General features: G+C 47.9%; 1 protein-coding gene across 1 annotated transcript in view; it reads right to left on the bottom strand.

The window, feature by feature from the left end:
- Positions 1-503: 503 nt before the first annotated feature.
- The window catches only part of VASH2 (vasohibin 2), a 34,507-nt gene continuing 17,995 nt past the window's right edge, over positions 504-17,015 (bottom strand). The window contains exons 5-7 of the mRNA XM_032102964.1: positions 9,480-9,861; positions 7,485-7,600; positions 504-2,856 (exon numbers count right to left, since the gene is read on the bottom strand). Of these exons, the coding sequence (XP_031958855.1) occupies positions 2,787-2,856; positions 7,485-7,600; positions 9,480-9,861 (568 nt within the window). The 3' untranslated portion in view covers positions 504-2,786. The remainder of the gene's footprint in view (positions 2,857-7,484; positions 7,601-9,479; positions 9,862-17,015) is intronic.

Genomic DNA, 17,015 nt, shown 5'->3' with positions numbered 1-17,015 from the left:
AGAGGTTTCTTGTAGCTTGATAATTTCTGCTCACTTGTGCTAGGTAGACATGACAAAGCCTCTCCAGGCCTGCTCTCCAAGGTCGCCCAGACCATCCTAGGCCCAAAAAATATAATCCAAAGAGCTTCTAAGGGGGTCCAGCAGAGGGGAAATTACATCATTGAACTGAAGCTTTAATTGGAGAATTAACCCTGCTATACAAATGAACCAAACCTATAAAAGTGTGAAGAACTTGCGACCTGTCATCCACCTTGGGGTCCATTTTGGCAGTAGCCTCTGGCTCCCAGGGTGTACCTTTGAAGGCTTTTCAAATAAATACCTATTTTATTCTTTTACTCCTGTCCAGTCTCTGTGTCTAGGAGGCCTCATAAGGCATCAACAGATGCCAGCATACTTAGCTAGATGCCACAAATTTCTGGGTCCATCCAGGTTACAGCTAAAAACATTGTTCAGTTGTAACAGCCCTTGTTAAGAGCAAGGACAAAAAAAACACGTAAGTCATAAAAAAAAAAAGACTACCATGATACTTTTATTGAAGTTTCATACTGTGCATATACAAGTGATGAGAAAAAGCCCAAAAAGTCATGCATGTTTTTCTACACTATTTGACCACTTTGCTGTCACTTGAACCACACTTAAGACAAATGCCATCATAAGCAAGTTTCAAGAGAACATTTCAGCAGAACTTTAAAACAAGAACCAAAAGTAATTTTTCACACACCTCTACAGTATTAAAAAGCTTCAGTATCAGTTAAGAGAAAATAAATTGTGCTGGACAAGGATAGAAACTATTTACAACTATTATTTGAGCTGAAGTAAACCACGGTTTCATAGAAAAAACTTGCAAGAGATCAGATAACATTGTGCTATAGGATACAGCTGATCAAGTTTTTCCACATCATTTTATCCATGAGAAGTCATAAAAAAATTGTTTAGGTCACAAGACACTGGGCAAGACAAAGTTTGAAACTGCAACTCTGCAGCTGATGTCAAATTACACAAGAATTTCTACCAAAAGAGTATTTTCCCTCTCTTCAGCTTCACTCCTTAACCAAAAAACTCCTTACTGTGAACACAGGAGTGGAAAAGTTTAGAGAATGAGGGATGGGAAAAGCCTTTCTGTTACTGATATGGTAAACTTAGATAAAGAAGTGTCTCACAGGCTGTAGAAGGTTGCTGGGCCTTGGCCTTTTCTTCCTGTCATAGGCAGGTGCAATTCACTTTTTTGTGTACAAGCAATTATCTCCTTCTGTATTCATTCATTTTCTGGCTGACAGAGGTGTTCTAGGAGCTTAAATCATTCTGCTTGAGTAAGCATTACTGTCAGTCTGTAACAGCATCCATCTTCATCGACATCCCAAAAAAGTGCGTGCCCAGGAGGGGAGGTACACCAGGCCCATGGCAGCATCGTCTATGAGCACAGCACAAAGGGTAGAGGCTGGGCTTGTACAATAATCCAGTTTATATTTAGGCACCTTATGAAACATTTCCAGGAATGCAGCACTCAAATGCTTCCAGAGAACTTCACTAAGTTAAATGGTGGACCCCAGGGAGTCTTACCACGTCACTTGAGAACACTGCTGTCCATCACAGGTCCTTAGCCAAGTCTTAAAACAAAACAACTGAGCAGGGAGGAAGCAGACAAGCTTGATTTTCATGTATTTCCGACATACTTCCTTACCCAAGTCTGACTAAGCAGTTGTTACTGCAACATATGTAAGGAAACTCCCTGCACAGCATGGCAGAAGGTTAACTTCAGCCTGCCATGTCTGATTTAATACAAGGTGGCACGGCATCACCATCAGAGACTGCTCGGCCTTTCCAAGACAGGGTTCAAATTTGCACATAAATGTGGAGAGAAAAGCACATAGACTCAGGTTAGCAATTCTGACAGTTTTTCCATTATTCCAGGTACTACATATATGAGAAAAAAGCTGACTGGTCTCTACAAAACAGTAATCTCTATGTTTTGTGCTTCAGCGGTGTAGTTCAGAAAGACTAAAAGCTTGTGACAAAAGTATAAAAAAAAGTATTAAAGTTTAAAAATCCATTATTCATCAATTAGCATCATTTAAAAAATCTCAAACCTCGTATCTTGCCTAACAAGATGTCAGTGTTAAGAATACACTTGCATATTACTATTACTTAACATCTTTCGGCAACATGCAGAAAATAATAATACAGGTGGCAGTAAAACATCCAGTGCTGTTTTAATACTCCCAGTAATGCTGGGAAACAGTACAAATTAGTTAGAAAACAATAATACTGACAGTTTTGCATATCTGTTAAGTCTAGTGAGGTAATATTGATACTTTAAAAACTTATGCCACTTCTGCACTGCTTGCTTTTATTGCTGATTTAAAGATTAATAGTGAATATTATTTTTTTTAATTGCACTGCACCCCAGCACATCTTAACACTAAGAATATGATTCATTAGTTATTCCAATGCTACGACCCGGCACAAGACCAAGTTCAATTAACACTTGTACAGGGAAATTGTATTTGAAGAAACTCACACCACTGGATCACCTGCTACATGATGGGAGAGAAAAAAAATCTCATATCCTGGCAAATCTAATTTTAGGTTCTCTCCACTGATGCCTTTTCTATAAACTTAAATAAATACTGCCACCAAAAAAATTACCCCCTATTTTCTAGGTCAAACTTTTATTGTAAGAGTACATAAGTTAATAAATAGTCCCATTCCTTTTTCCTTCCAAGGGAGTGCAGGTAAAGTGCAGCAGCAGCAGCGGGAAGCCCTCTGAAGTCCGTGGTATGGCTGTGTCAGATGCGGAGCTGGTAGCCCACCTCGTTGAGTGTAGCCAGGTCTCCTTTCTTGTCCAGCACCGCCGGCCTGCGCACAGGGGAGGGAAGAGGGCGCTGCTGACCCGCGATCCCGCACCGCCGTGCAGGTGTGGAGAGCACAGCAGCCACCCAGGGAAAAGCTCGCCTCAGAGGAGGGCTGGCTAGACCTGATGTCATCTTAGACACAATCCTGCCGAATCTGCCACAGAACTGCTGTGACTGAGCTGTCTGTGTGGTGCTTCTGAAGCCACGCACCAGTGAAGGACAAGCTGTGCCATGCTGGGGTCTAGGATGTGAGCCTAAAGCACCCTCTCCTCCTGACTTGAGAGAGGGCCTAAATGAGCAGCTAAGACTAGACACACCCCACCTGTCATCTACCCCGGAGCAGGACCCCAGCGTTTAGAATAAAGCTGGAACAGCTGAGAGCAAACAGGCAGGGCCTCTCACAGGGCCACTGCGTGTTGGCTCTCCCAGCTGCCCCTTCCTCCTGGCTGCATCTGTGTGAAGGGCTAGAGCCCACCAAGCAGAAAACACAGGGTGGACTCCCTTCAGTCTCCTGGCATCCAACATTCTGATACCATTCACATGAGTAATCACACACACATGGATGCTGTTAGAACATTTAAGTATACCAGCAGCCTAAACCAAAGGAAACCTTGAGCTATCAGCCTCTCTCTTTTTAGCAAGCAATGGAAAAGCTCCTGGAACAAAGTTGTCAAACCAAAACTATCCAGCTGATTTATAGTCTATGGAAGTGTCTAATCCGAGAGCTTATTGCAGGCTCTTGGCTGTTTTCACAGTAAGCAGTCTGTTTGCTTTTCTAAAGACAGACATTGTTTAGAGCACACATTTCTCTAGTACTCTACAGCATGTCTGCTTCCCTGCAGAAACACAGCTAAAGCCCCAGGAGTACAATGGGAGGCTGATCGTGGCTCCAGTGCTTTCAGCTCCTCAGCCCTGGTTTCCAGCTCTCTGTGCTTACTCTTTGCTCATTCTGCAGCAGATGTGACCCCTGAGTTTGCACAGCCAGGCTGGCGCTTATCTCCCTGCTGCAGGCTGCCAGCCCATTCCCGCTGGAGCAGCTCAGGGCAGGCAGCAGGGCCCCGGGAGAGGCAGCAGTGCCACAGGCAGGCTGGAAACCAGGGAAAGCCCGGCCCTGCCTGGGGCACACACCAGTGAAGAGCTGTACTGGTGCAGCTCCAAGAGCTGGGGGTGTACAGCTCACACATACACATGTGCAACAGAGCCTCTGAAATATTTTTTGATTCTTTGGTTCAATAAGGAATTCTTTATTTTTTATTTTTAAGAGCAGAACTGCTAACACCAGGTCCCTGCTGAGAGTCTGCACAGCATTTGAGAGCTGGGGACATTGCTATGGACAGCTACTGATCTGCCTAGTGGCACATTGAATGAAACCTGTTGCTTTGCCACTTATCTAAGCACCTCTCATAATAACCCCACCATCCTCACTGCAGCACTGCCCTGTGCCCTGCCTCATGTTTGTCTCAGTTTAAATACTTCACAGAAGTGAAGGAGTCTTCACTGGTCTCTCTCACTTGCAGGAAGGGATCACACTTCGAGAAATCACTGTAAGATAGTTTGGATGTTTCCACATTATTCCTTCAGAGCAGATGGGATTTGACTAACCAGTAAACAAGCTACAAGCTGCGTCCCTCTGCTTGCATAGGAGTCAGAGACCAGCAAGAGATGCACTGTATGATATTTCCAGTGTCCGTCCTTCCTTCCTCCCTCCCTCCAATTTAGGGATCCTCTTCACACCTTTTTCTCCCTCCCTTTAATTAAAGTCAGAATATGGTTTTAATTAAAGCATGCCTGGATGTAGTACCTTCTCTGATTATCCAAGGCAGATGGCAAGTCACTGTACAGCCATGGTGACGTGCCCATTTCCACCCATCCACCACAACTTGTCTGTAGCTTTTAGCTACAAACAGACTGTCCTCCTGAGTTTCAGAAAAGACAAGACTTGGTCGGACCAGAAGCACCACAGATCCAATTCTCCTTGGCTGGCAAATGACCTTATGCCAAACGTGCCCTCTGAGGTGAGGGGCCTCTGCTGTACCGGCCCATCAGATCACACCTCCCATCTAAAGTGCCCTGACCATGAGCAGCTGAGCAAGCTGTGCCCAGCTGCTGGGCACACAGTATCCATGAGCTGGCTGCACTGGAGCTGCCTGATTTTACACATCCTAATATAATCCTGCTCCCTTGCACATCCCGATAAAACAGACTAACAGAATTTCCCCTTCAGCAGCTACACTGGGCTGGAAGCACACAAGGCCAGTGTTGCCATGACACTCATAGAGCATGCATATGTTAAGCCTCAACATGAAATTGAAAGGAAATAGATCTGGTGAACTGGCATTTAGGAGCGGAGATTCTCCAGGCTGCTGCATGACCCTCCCTTCCAAACTCACAGCCACTCGCCCAAACCCCTCCAGCTCCAAAGCACTCCTAATGAGGATGAAACACTGCATTGCCTGCTCCAACACAGGCCTGCAATTTACTGCACCCTCCTGCTTTGGGACTTCAGGGGATGGGCAAGTGGACACAGTAAAGCTTCAGACTTACCAGAGAGATTCACACCACCCTATCTATATCCTCTGTATTCATGCAGGATCACACCAGCTGTGGGCTAAGAGCGTAACTGAGCTATGCATGGACTGCTGCATAGCTCAGTTAATGAGCTGCAATTTGACTACATACCACCCTCCTAGGCAGGCACGTACTGGGTATTGCATTGCCACCTGTCCTGCAACGTGCCCCACCTGCCTTGCAGCTGCATTTCCAGGCTGAAAGGCTATCGTGAGCTTGCTGGCAGCCACCACTAACATTTACCTAATAAACTTGAAGGAACAAGGATAAGAAGTTAAAGGTTTGAGGCTGTAAAATCCTCATCCATCCTTAAGCACAATTTCAGCCTTTGTCCTTCAGAAACAATGCAGCAAAGATGCTCTAGTTCACCACTCCACATATCCTTCAGTGGGAGATTTCTCCAAGCAGGCCCATGTAATTTTACTGTTGACGAAACCCAGGCTGTAATAACAGCTTGTCATCAGCAGGTGAAGCCTTTCAATTCAATGTCTTATTCAGCCCCTGCAAGCTCACACTGGAGCAAAATACTTCTCTCCCTCTCCCCAGCAAGCTCAAAAAAGCTGTAATTACAGCACATGAGTAAGAGATCCACAAAGAAACAAAACACAGTGTTGATAAGCACAGCCATTCTTCAGCTAGCATTCCAGCCTGAAGCCTAGCAAACTTGAGTCTTTCCCATTCTGTGTGTAACACAAAGGCCTCTCACTCCATCAGGTTCTCAGAGATCCATCAATATGGAGAAGAGAATACCCAATTTCTCCTCTTGTATGTCTTGCCTTATGTCAACCACTGCACGTGCCGGGATGTGTCATTCAGCTCATCCCTGACCAGAGGATGCTGTTCCCCCTTCAGGGCTCAGAGCTCATCATGCTGTATCTGGGTCCTGCATCTTCTATCATGGTGACCCAGGGTTTATTTTGGAGTAACTTACTTGCTTTTGATACAGAGCAACAGAGCAGAACCACTGAGCAGGTAACAGGTGCTGAAGCCACTGCAGGGCCACCTGTACACTACCTGTCTTTCTGTCCTGGAAAAGCAAAGCTGCCAAGGAGGGATCAGTCACTGCAGAGCAGCCACATGCCCAGCAGCTCTTTCAGGAAACCAGCTCTGCTGGAGAGTCTCCAAGGCCAGTGACACTCACTCCCCTCCAGAAATACATGATCCACTCCAGCAACTGCAGAAGCACTATCAGAAACTCAAAAATGAAACTGTTCCTCAAAGAGAATCTAGGAGGTGAAGAAGCCTGAAGCAGCCGAGCCCATTGCAACTATAATTATCTCTGCACTAAACAAGGAGCTCTCCGTGACGAAACCCAAAGTACAGCATCATGGACTGAGTGTGAATGAACATGTAAAAATAAAAGCTTGCTGTGAAATCATCTGCTGCTAATGGATCTTGAAGTTATCTTTAGAAAGTTAGTCTAATGTCTTTGTTAGCTGCTTTAAAATAAATAAATAAGTGCTGAGACAGTAGTCTGGGAGCCTATTTAAAAAGCAATGATCATAAATATGTGACTAATCTGGGTTACGTATAGGCTTTCACAGTTGTCAGCTTCCTGGCACAGAGCAGTACAGCTAAAACTCAGCTCTTCCACATCTAAGGTAAGGGAGTCTGAATTGCCAGTGGCTGTAAAAGGCCTGTGGATCTGGAAGCTCAGTTTTATCCATTTAGAGGTATTGCATGCAGTGAGTCCTTCCTTCCCACACAGCTAAAGAACAGCTCTTAGCTACAACACACATGGAAAGTGGTCTGGGGTATTTTTAAGCTCATTAAAATCAAAGAATACAATCCAAGTGATGTTTTCACTCTGGAAAGAGAAAAGGTTTACTTCCCCACCACCCCTGTAAGCTGGACAGTCCAAGGACCCTGCACAGAGGGGCCATCGGGCAGCAGGAAGCACAGCAATGCCCGGACATCAGCAGTGCCAGCAGCTTCTGGAGCCTCTCTGGTAGCTGAGGTACCTGGTGCAGTTTTCCTGTATGTGCCAGTGAGCACGAAGTTTTGTACAGCAAACATCCCCAGCCTCCCTTCTGGCCCAGCAGGAATGGTGGCAGGAATACTCACGATTTATCTCTCCTGCAGGCCCGCCTCTGAGGGCTGCCCTGCCTCCGGCGAGGGGACAGCGACTTACCCCGGGGTCTCTCCTTCATCGGAGAATGGGCACTTGAGGGTTTCAGAATCTGTGAGAGACAGGGGAGGGAAGGAAGTGGCCTTCAATAAAGGCAATGATTCACTGCAAATAAAAAAATTAAAATAAAGAGCCTCTTACAGTAGCAGGGATGGCACACAAAGAGCCTTCAGTCCCTTGGGGCTTATTCAAACCCTGCCCAGGTTAAGAGGAACTCAAAGCTGTTATCATGTGATAGCTGTTCAGGGGCCCCCTACAAAAATTAGTTGGTGTCACCAGTTCAGTTCCCAGCTGAATACTGTCTCATCCACAGCTTTCTTCAGAGCTGGCAACAGCAAGAGATAAGAAAAATGGCTTTGAGCCTCAGCTGAAAGAAACTCAGGCAGACAAATCACCCTCTCCAGCTTTTCTCTCAACAAACAGAGGTGACCCTCTCTCAGGCTGAACTCTGACAGTGAGGCTTTTCAGTAGGTCTCCAACTTGCCCCATCCTCCAGGTCCTCCCAACATCAGAGGGCCATAAGCATTACACTCACACTCTGGACTGTTTGAAAGACCTGATCCTCCGAATTCAGCCCACTCACAATGGAAGCCCTCTGAACCAAGCAGCTCGAATTCTGTAGTAACTCAAGGGAAAGACCAGATGCAGGGCCTTCAGCCTTCAAGGGTTCAGGGCTGTGGTCCTGGCCCTCAGGCACTCACAAGGACTAGACCCAGTGTCCCAGTTCAGCACACACAGAGAGCTGGTCCCTCTATCAAAAGCAAGTACAAAATTCAGTAAGTCATCTACCCATATGGACTTCTTCAACTCGAGCCTACTTCAGCTGTTTGCTCTCTGGATAGTATTAAAAGCGTATGAATAGAGAAGAAGGAAAAAAACCCAAACTTAACTACATCAGTAATCAAGCCCATATGCTTAAGGTGATAGCATGGTACAAGGTGTCCCTCAAAACTCCTTGGCAGGGCAGGAGAGATGGCAGCAGAACATAGGGGCTACGATGCCACTGGCAAGGCTCACCCAAGGTCAGGGCAAGGGGGCAGGTGCCTCAGCCAAAACGGCACGTGGCTGCTACGTAGGAGCCATTCTTTAGCACAGAAGGGGACGAGATCCCAGAATAACTTGGACACAATGCCACATACATACCTCTCCTCAAGAGCCAGACCCATACTTAGCAACACACCTGCTCTGCTCTCGCTGCTGGCAGCCAGCTGGACAGGCACCAAATCTGCTTCCACCACGACCACAAACAGCTCCTCGCCCATGCCAGGCTCAGAGGCACGGTCAGGGACACCCCTCATCCCCAAGGGCAGCCAAACCCTGCAGCCCCCTGGCAGCCTGCCCTGTCTCCCCGTTGTTTCCCAATGAGCTCTTCAGTCCAACCAGCCAGCAGGGAAGCACCCGTCTGTCAGGGAGTCAATTTACTTGCCTTTCCCATGTAACCTGTTCTGTGATTTAGCTGAGGGTGGTGGACATCAGCCCCCTGGCATGTCCTGCAAGGAGAGGCAACCACTGACACAGATGTCCCATGGCACCTCTTGCAGCTCAGGTGCAAAAAGCAGAGACCTCTACCTGCGACCGGGCCACTCTTCCCAGCAGTTCCAGCCCCAGCTATGCTCATTCTTCCCAACCACCTTCTTCTGGAGTCATTGAGGAAAGCCAAGTGGGCAACAGCTCCTTGATGGCCAGGGACAAGTATGGGTTCAAGTGTTCCCCCGGCTGAAGGGGAGATCCTTCAAGTAAACAGCCATAAGGGCTTGAAAACACACCAAATCCTGGGGAAGCAGCACTGAGACAGATGCAAGCTCACTGCCAGCACACCTGATATCTGCATGACTGGGATCGGCCTGCTGACACAGAGCAAGACCCATCTCTGCAGGATGGGACAAGGCACAGCTGCCTCCTGAGCCCAACACCCACATGCACAGACCTACCTTCATCCTCATATCCCTGGCAAACTTCTCCAGCTCCTTCCTGACTTCTGTGCGCATCATTTTGGACACGTTGAGGACCAGCTGTTTCCACTCGATGGGCTGGAAGCTGTGCGGCTCGTGCGGGACGTACAATCCGATTTTGACTTTTTTGACTGAATGCAAGTACTTTTTATAGGAGTCTTCGAATTCGAAGATGAGGTCGCTCAGAGTTCGGAAAGTGAGAGGTTTGTCCATCAGATCCGATCGCCTGCTCATGCCCAGCGAGCCGTAGCGGCCGTTGCAGTAAATCCCAAGCACCACGTGATGAAAATAGTTCCCTGAGAAGTGGGTTTTAAAGCTGATGGGGAATCGTTCCACAGAGGGCTGCCCATTTGTTAAGTAGCTGGGGTGCACTGCATCAAGGCAACAACGGTGCTGGGAAAGCAGCAGGTACAACTGCACCTGGAAAACATCTTCAGCAGGTTTGGGGTTTTTAACTGCCAGGGCAAAGGGCTTTCTTGCAAACACAAACTTGTTCTCACTGAGCCCAGAAACAGCCAGTGCTGCCAAAGCCCATCTCACTGCTTGGAAAATAAGATGCAATGGTTCAGACAGGGAAGAGTAAGAATGACTCTTAATCACACTTAGGGGAAAGATAAAAACCCCAACACTGTTCAGGTCAGCACACCCGAAGAGAGACCACCCTCCCTAGATCTGTGGAAGCTCCCCATTTGATACCAACATCAAACTCCCACGCTTCCAAAGGCAAAAGTGTTTACCTCCCTTTCTTGAGGGTTTGATACAACTTAGTTTACTGAGCCTCATTTTCTCATGTCTTCAAACAGTACCAAGAGATTTGGATTTATTCCTCTCCAAGGTGACAGTCTGCCTTTCCTTCTGTAAACTGGCCCTCAGTATTGCCACTCCTCATACTGAGTGTTTTAGCATGTCACCCTTGTAACACATTGCTGAGAGGAACCAAAGGAAAGCTCTGAGATGGATAACTAATTAGATAAGCACAGAGACATGGTCAGAAACAACACTCTTAAAAAGCAAACCCTGTCCCTGGAATCACTGACTGGCCATTTCAAAGGCACCACATGCAAGGGCCAGGACCAAGCTCCATGCCAGTGCAGCGTGTGATCTCAGAGGGGAGCTACGTGCAGGTCACCTCCTTGGGAGGCTGCTGGCCCGTGCCAGGGAAAGGACAGGCTGAGAATCCCTCACGCAAGCAGCTTTGCGTCAGCACCTACGTTGCACACAGCTCCCCGCTGCTAATCCCGGGACAGCTGAAACTCACCCTGGCTCCACGTGCTGGCACCTGGCCCCTGGCCCCTGGGACAGCAGGTGCCCTTCCCCTCTGCAGCTGAGGCGCCCACCCACGCCTGGGGGATGGAGGAGGGATGACCAGAAAAGGCTGGAGCAAAACGCTCCAGCCTGGGGTTACTCCAGCCAGAGGCACCTGCTGCAACCTTGGAGCCATCCCCTGAATCAGCTGGTCATGGTGCTGCCACTACAAAATACAGCAGCCCAAAAGGCAGGCACTGCCAGGATAGTGTCAGGGCATCCTGACAGATGGACGAGTGGCCTCAGCTCCCACTGAAGCTGTAGGAACCTCCTCAGACCAGGATTCTGCTCTGGGGATTGCCAGCATCCCCTCCTCTCCCTGCCTCATGCCCAAAAAGGAGGTATTCAACAGCACTGAAACAAGAGCCACTGCACAGCTGAGATATCCTGGGATGTTATTGTGGCCAGCCTTCCTCCCCTGCCTGCATAGCACGGCTGCCTGACAGCTGCTGGGAAACTGAGAGCACAAAAAGCCTTTGTATCAAGACTGTAAAACACAGTTTGGGCTCAGTTCTGGTTCTGCCCAGCTTGACATGCCACCACCTCACCACCAGTGTGACTCCCTGGGCTGTTGACCCCTGCCTGCACCCCACATTTCACTTCTTCGTTCTACAGGGATGCATGCAAAGCATCCAGTGGCTCTCATCTCTCTCTAAACCATTTTCTCATGGGGGTGTTTCACCCAGTGTTTGTAGAATTTCACATATTTAAACTTTTGGCTTCCGGGTAAATGCAGAAACCAACTAATAAGAGGTTCATGAACTGCCCAGAATCTGAGGTCAAGAGCAAGGAGTTTCACAAACAAACAAAAAAAACAGGCCAAGAAAAACGCATTGGCACAAAACTTTCAGAACAGCCACAGGGAAGGTTTTTGGGTCCATGTCAAACATGTTTAGCTGCATTCAGTGCTAGATGTCATCAGCTTTAGCAGCCTGGAGAAAACGTATTAGAGGGTAAAGGAACAGACAACACTGTGGGCTCAGCTCACGGTGCATGCACTTCACTGTCTGTATGACCACAAGTCTGGAAGACTGTGCACAGCAGAGCACAGCCCTCCCTACCCCATACATCTGTCACCCAGTCAAGGCCATGTGCACCCACCTGCTACCCCACTGCCATCACCCTGCAGCGACTGCCAAAGCCCACCCCAATACCACCTACACCAACACAGAACAGAAACAGCTCTACGTGCCTTAGGTGGTCTCACTGGATTACTGCTGCCTCAGGACTAGCTTCTCCAAGAAAAATACCTGCCCCCCCACCATCAGTAGACAATTTATAATTAAAGATTATAAATAAACTGCAAGGGCAGAATGGGCCCTAGTGCCATTATGTCAACTGGAAAACTCAGCACACACTCACCTCATTTAAAAGGTCACCTTGCTTCAGGCCTTAAAAGGTGCATCCTGTGTACATCAAAGTCACGTTACAATAATTTGTGTCCTACAGACTGATTCTTGCAAAAGCCCATTGTATTTATCATTCTGTGTAACTGAAAAAGCACTATCTTTTATTAACACCTATGAAGCTTTCAAACATCGCCACTATTTTTCCCCATCATTATGAAAGGGTTTTCTCTCTGCTCCCCCAGTGCCTTTCTATTAATTCCATACAAAGCTTTGGTGGCCACCCGCCACACATACACACTTCTGCCATGAGGTCTCAGAGAAGTTGCAATTTAATCTCATTATACAGTTAGTAGGAGTAAAAGAATCTTTTGAGGGCAGAAATTACCCACCATCAAATAACCCAGCAACAACCGCTGTGGAAATTAACCTTTAGGTACAGGTTGCTTCTGCTGAGGGACTGGTTAATGAGAGTCCCCACCCGAGATGAAATACGCAGCAAATGGGCTGGAAAGGCACGTCAGATCTTCCCCTCTGTCCATGCATCATTATTAATAGCTTTTCCTTTCTGCTCTGCCCAAGGAGAGCTGTATTGTGGCAAACAAAAGGCAACCACACAGCAATGCTGCAGCTGTAATCACACTTTTGAGCTGGGACTGTAACTGCAGGATGGAGAGTCGGGGAGTAAATTACATGTCACAATAGAGAAGCAGTGCAGAGCAGGAGAGGGCAAAAGCAGCTGCAGCAAAGCTCAGTGGCCTCCTGATCCTGGGTCTTCATGTCAATCAAGATGATGGAGCCAGGCTCTTCTCTGTGGTGCCAACCAACAGCACAAGAGGCAACAGGCAGAAACTGAAGCACAAGAAGCTCACAGGTCAGGCACAGAAGAGTCCCAGTGAATGGGTAACATCAGCCCTGAGTCCAGTCACTAGAGGGGCTCTGCAGGGCTCCATCCTCAGCCCAGATCTCCTCAACATCTTTATTAACAACTTGGACACAGAACTCAAGGGAATAAGTAAGTTTGGGGACAGCACCAAACTGGGAAGAGCTGTTGACTCCTTCAAGGGCAGAGAGAGCCTGCAGAGAGATCTCAACAAATTGGGGAGATGGGCAACCACCAACCACACAAAGTTTAACAAGGGCAAGTGCTGGAATCTATACCTGGAAAGGGGCAGTGCTTCATGTCTTAAGAGCCCAGCAAGGGTGTTTTTTGCTGAAGTCTGGTCAAGATGGCCACAGAAAACTACAGCGTGTCTGGTCCTCCCCCCTCCTGCCACTCCCAGGGGCTGGGGCCATGAGCAAGTGCCACTGGGCAGCAGCGAGCTGGAGGGATGGCAGCAGGCTGGGAGCAAGGAAGCGGCTTTAGTTACATCTGCAATGCTGAAGTTGCTAGCACAGAACAAGATGTGGAGCAGGAGGAAAATCAACCTCACACTTCAAAACCATCTGATAAGGCTTCAGTAAAACCAGAAGAGCTGTTTTTCCAAGCAACTGCTCAGAGGGCCTCCAACCACCAGCAGTAAACACTCAGAGAGGTTTCCAACAGGAGTCAGGCAGCATTTCCCATGGGCTCGGGATTGCTTACTGTGAGGCAGAGTGCTACTGAGCCTCCATCTGGATATTGTCTACACAGAGGGCCCAGAGTTCCCCCTGGCAGCTCCAGTGTCCATGTAGGAAAGGCTCAAGCATCTGGTTCAGCTTCCCAAAGCGGGACTGCCAGGCTGACATCCCCTGGATTGGGAAACCTACTCTCCAGTGCCTGGCTGCAGTCAGAGGTGACTATCTAAAAATTAGACCATGACAATGTAAGCAATTAAAAGCTCTCTCCCAGCTCTTCACAGCTACCAGAGGGGCTGTAGATATTCAGCAGGATCCTCCTTTCCCATATTTCAGTTAGCAAATGGGTCAAGTTGTAGACAAGCATGCAGGAGGCAAAGAGGAGCACTACATGGACATCAATATCCTGCAATGACTGCAAGAAGCTCTCCCCCTTACCGAAAACACTTGCTCCCAGCCCAGGGATGTACCTGCTGGGCTGGAGGAGGTGGATGGACCCAGGTCTCCAGTGGTGATAAAGTGATTGCATCCACAGAAGGAATAGTGCAGAAGCTGTTGAATAATTTCTCACTCCTGAGACACTTTCGCTCTTCTCTTCCTTGTTTGATGATATTATTGGCCAAGGGGGTCTAATACCCTGTGCGGGTCCAAGCGTTACCTCACATGAACTGGGAGAAGGATGCTGAAGGCAACAGGAGTGAGTTACGCTCAGCCAACGCGGATGCACTCCGCTAAACTCCCCGAGGAGGGATGCAGTGTGCAGCTTCCCTCTCCCCCGCTGATATTTTGCTCTCCAAGTTTTAATAAAGTGAATGCAGCACAGAGAAAATTCCCTTGGCACTTTCTGGTTTACTATTCCCTTTCATGAGCTCAAATCAATTGGATCTTTGCTCAGAAAGAGTGGGCTGAACGCACCATTACTCAGCTGATTTACAACTGAACTGAGAAATGCCCTGGGGAACGCAGCAGGAGGAATGCTTCTGGTTAGGCACTGACAAGTAGATCATGTAAGCAGAAAGATATGAAGCCAGTTCAGACAGCTACATAGAGAAAAAGAGCTGTGCAGACTGCTGCAAAATAATACTGGAAGATCTGTTTGAGCTTTCAGTCATCTCAGAGCAGCTGCTTCCTTGCTGCATGCAGACAGGGCAGCTCAGTACTTTACCTCACTGCCCTATAAAAACGCTCCAAGATCAAGTGCATTGGCAATTATGCAAAACTTAATTCTGCACCAAGAGGGATTATAGAAGCATTTTATAAGAAGTCACACAGTAAATTGCACGAGCCAGCAAGCAGCTCAATTAAAGCAACATCTCGCTAAGCCGCTCTGCGCAAGCCAGCCTTTGAAGGAAGGCTCGCACCGAGGGTCCGCTGGAGTGGGCTGTGCTTTTTCAGTATCCAAGCAACACTCAAGGCCTGCCAGCACACAAATTACAAGCAGTACCTTATTTCCAGAGACATGGCATGGTACAAGAAGTTAACACACACACAGGAGGGCTGCTCAGCTCAGGCCTGTGTGAAGGCACTAGCTGGATACTGGGGAGAGGATAAGCACATCTTCTCTGGACAACACCTGACCTAGGAATGCTGCTGGCCTCACTGTCTGCATCCAGAGGGCAATGCTGAAGATCAAAACCTCATGGCTGACAAAAATCAGCAAACTTCCCCATGTGCCACGACAAAGATGCCTCCCAAAACCCCTCATGCTGCATATGCATCACGGCACTACGAGGTTCCATACGGGCACAGGCTCCGTACCAGCCACTTCTCAGACACACAAATTCAGGTGGCCCACCCACTCACCACTGCGACACTCTTTGTGTACCCATACCTCAAGCAAAATACCTGGGGTTTGTACTGCAGGAATCTTCTAAACTTTAATGCATCTCTTACTGGACCACCAGCCAGCAGACAGTCCCTGCTCTCACACAGAGACTTCCAACACAGGAAGCAAAAGTCCTAGAAAGATAACTCTGTCCCATACTCCCCCCTGTCTAAACCTTCTCGATTTTTAAAAAAAAAAAAAAAAGCTTGCCATAAGTTTGGGTTTTTTTAATTAACATCTAGAGACAGAAAAATTCATATGTCTCTTAACTCTGAAGAAACTTTAAATGACAACAAATAGTATAACATACAGCTTTCAAATATTTTGCTTCCTTCTCAAAAAAAACCCCAAAACCACCAAACTGAACCCACAAGTCAGGTTTGAGGCAAGCAGAAAAACCAGCAACAACACTTCTAGGTTATCATGGTTATCTGTAGGCCCCTAATCATCCTTTGCTCCCCTGATATATGGAATATTCAGTTCTCTGCTAGAAATACAGCACTGCAAGCCACACTGACACTGCAGAGCATCATCAACTCCACCTGGGGATTATTCCCTGCATCCCTTTCATCCCCAAACAGTTTGGGACACAACCCTGACACAAGGGCAAGCATAACAGATCCACTAACATCATTTCAAGGGAAACTAGTTAATGTAAACTTCTGGACTTCAGGAAAGCTTTCAATACTGTTACTCACAGTATTCTCTTGGACAAAATACCCAGCATACAGCTAGAGAAATACACAACACAATGGGTGAGCAACAGGCTCAAAGGTCAGACACAAAAGGTTACAGCAAATGGGGTTACATCAGGCTGGCAACCACTCGGCAGTGGGGTTCCGCAGGGCTCCATTTCAAGGCCAGTTCAACATCTCCACAAATTACCTGGGTGCAAGACTCAAAGGTATGCTTAGTAAGTTTGCTGATGACACAGAACTGGGAGGAGCTGCTGACTCCCTTAAGGGCAGAGAGGCCCTGCAGACAGACCTCGACAATCAGAAAGTTGGGCAATCACCAACCTACGAAGTTTAACAAAGTCAAGTGCCAGATTCTGCACCTGGGACAGGGCACGCCTGGTTGTGTGGACAGAATGGGGAATGAGAGGCTGGAGAGCAGCACCACAGAGAGGGAATATAAGTCAGCAGCGCCCTGGCAGCCAGGAGGGCCAACCCTGTCCTGGGGGGTATCAGGCACAGCATCGCCAGCTGGGCAAGGGAGGGGATTGTCCTGCTCTGCTCTGCACTGGGGTGGCCTCACCTCGAGTGCTGGGGACAGTTTGGGGTGCCACAATATAAAAAGGATATAAACCTATTAAAGAGTATCCAAAAGAGGGCAGTGAAGATGGTCCTTGAGGGGAAGCCTCACAAGGAGTGGCTGAGGTCACTTGGCTTGTTCAGCCTGAAGGAGATTGAGGGGAGACCTCATTGCAGTTACAACTTCCTCGTGAGGGGAAAAAGGGGCAGGCACTGATTTCTGCCCTGT

Source organism: Corvus moneduloides, chromosome 3, assembly GCF_009650955.1.
Source record: "Corvus moneduloides isolate bCorMon1 chromosome 3, bCorMon1.pri, whole genome shotgun sequence".
NCBI lineage: Eukaryota > Metazoa > Chordata > Aves > Passeriformes > Corvidae > Corvus > Corvus moneduloides.
The sequence above is the reverse complement of the archived record's forward strand: the minus strand, read 5'-3'. Positions and strand labels throughout refer to the sequence as shown.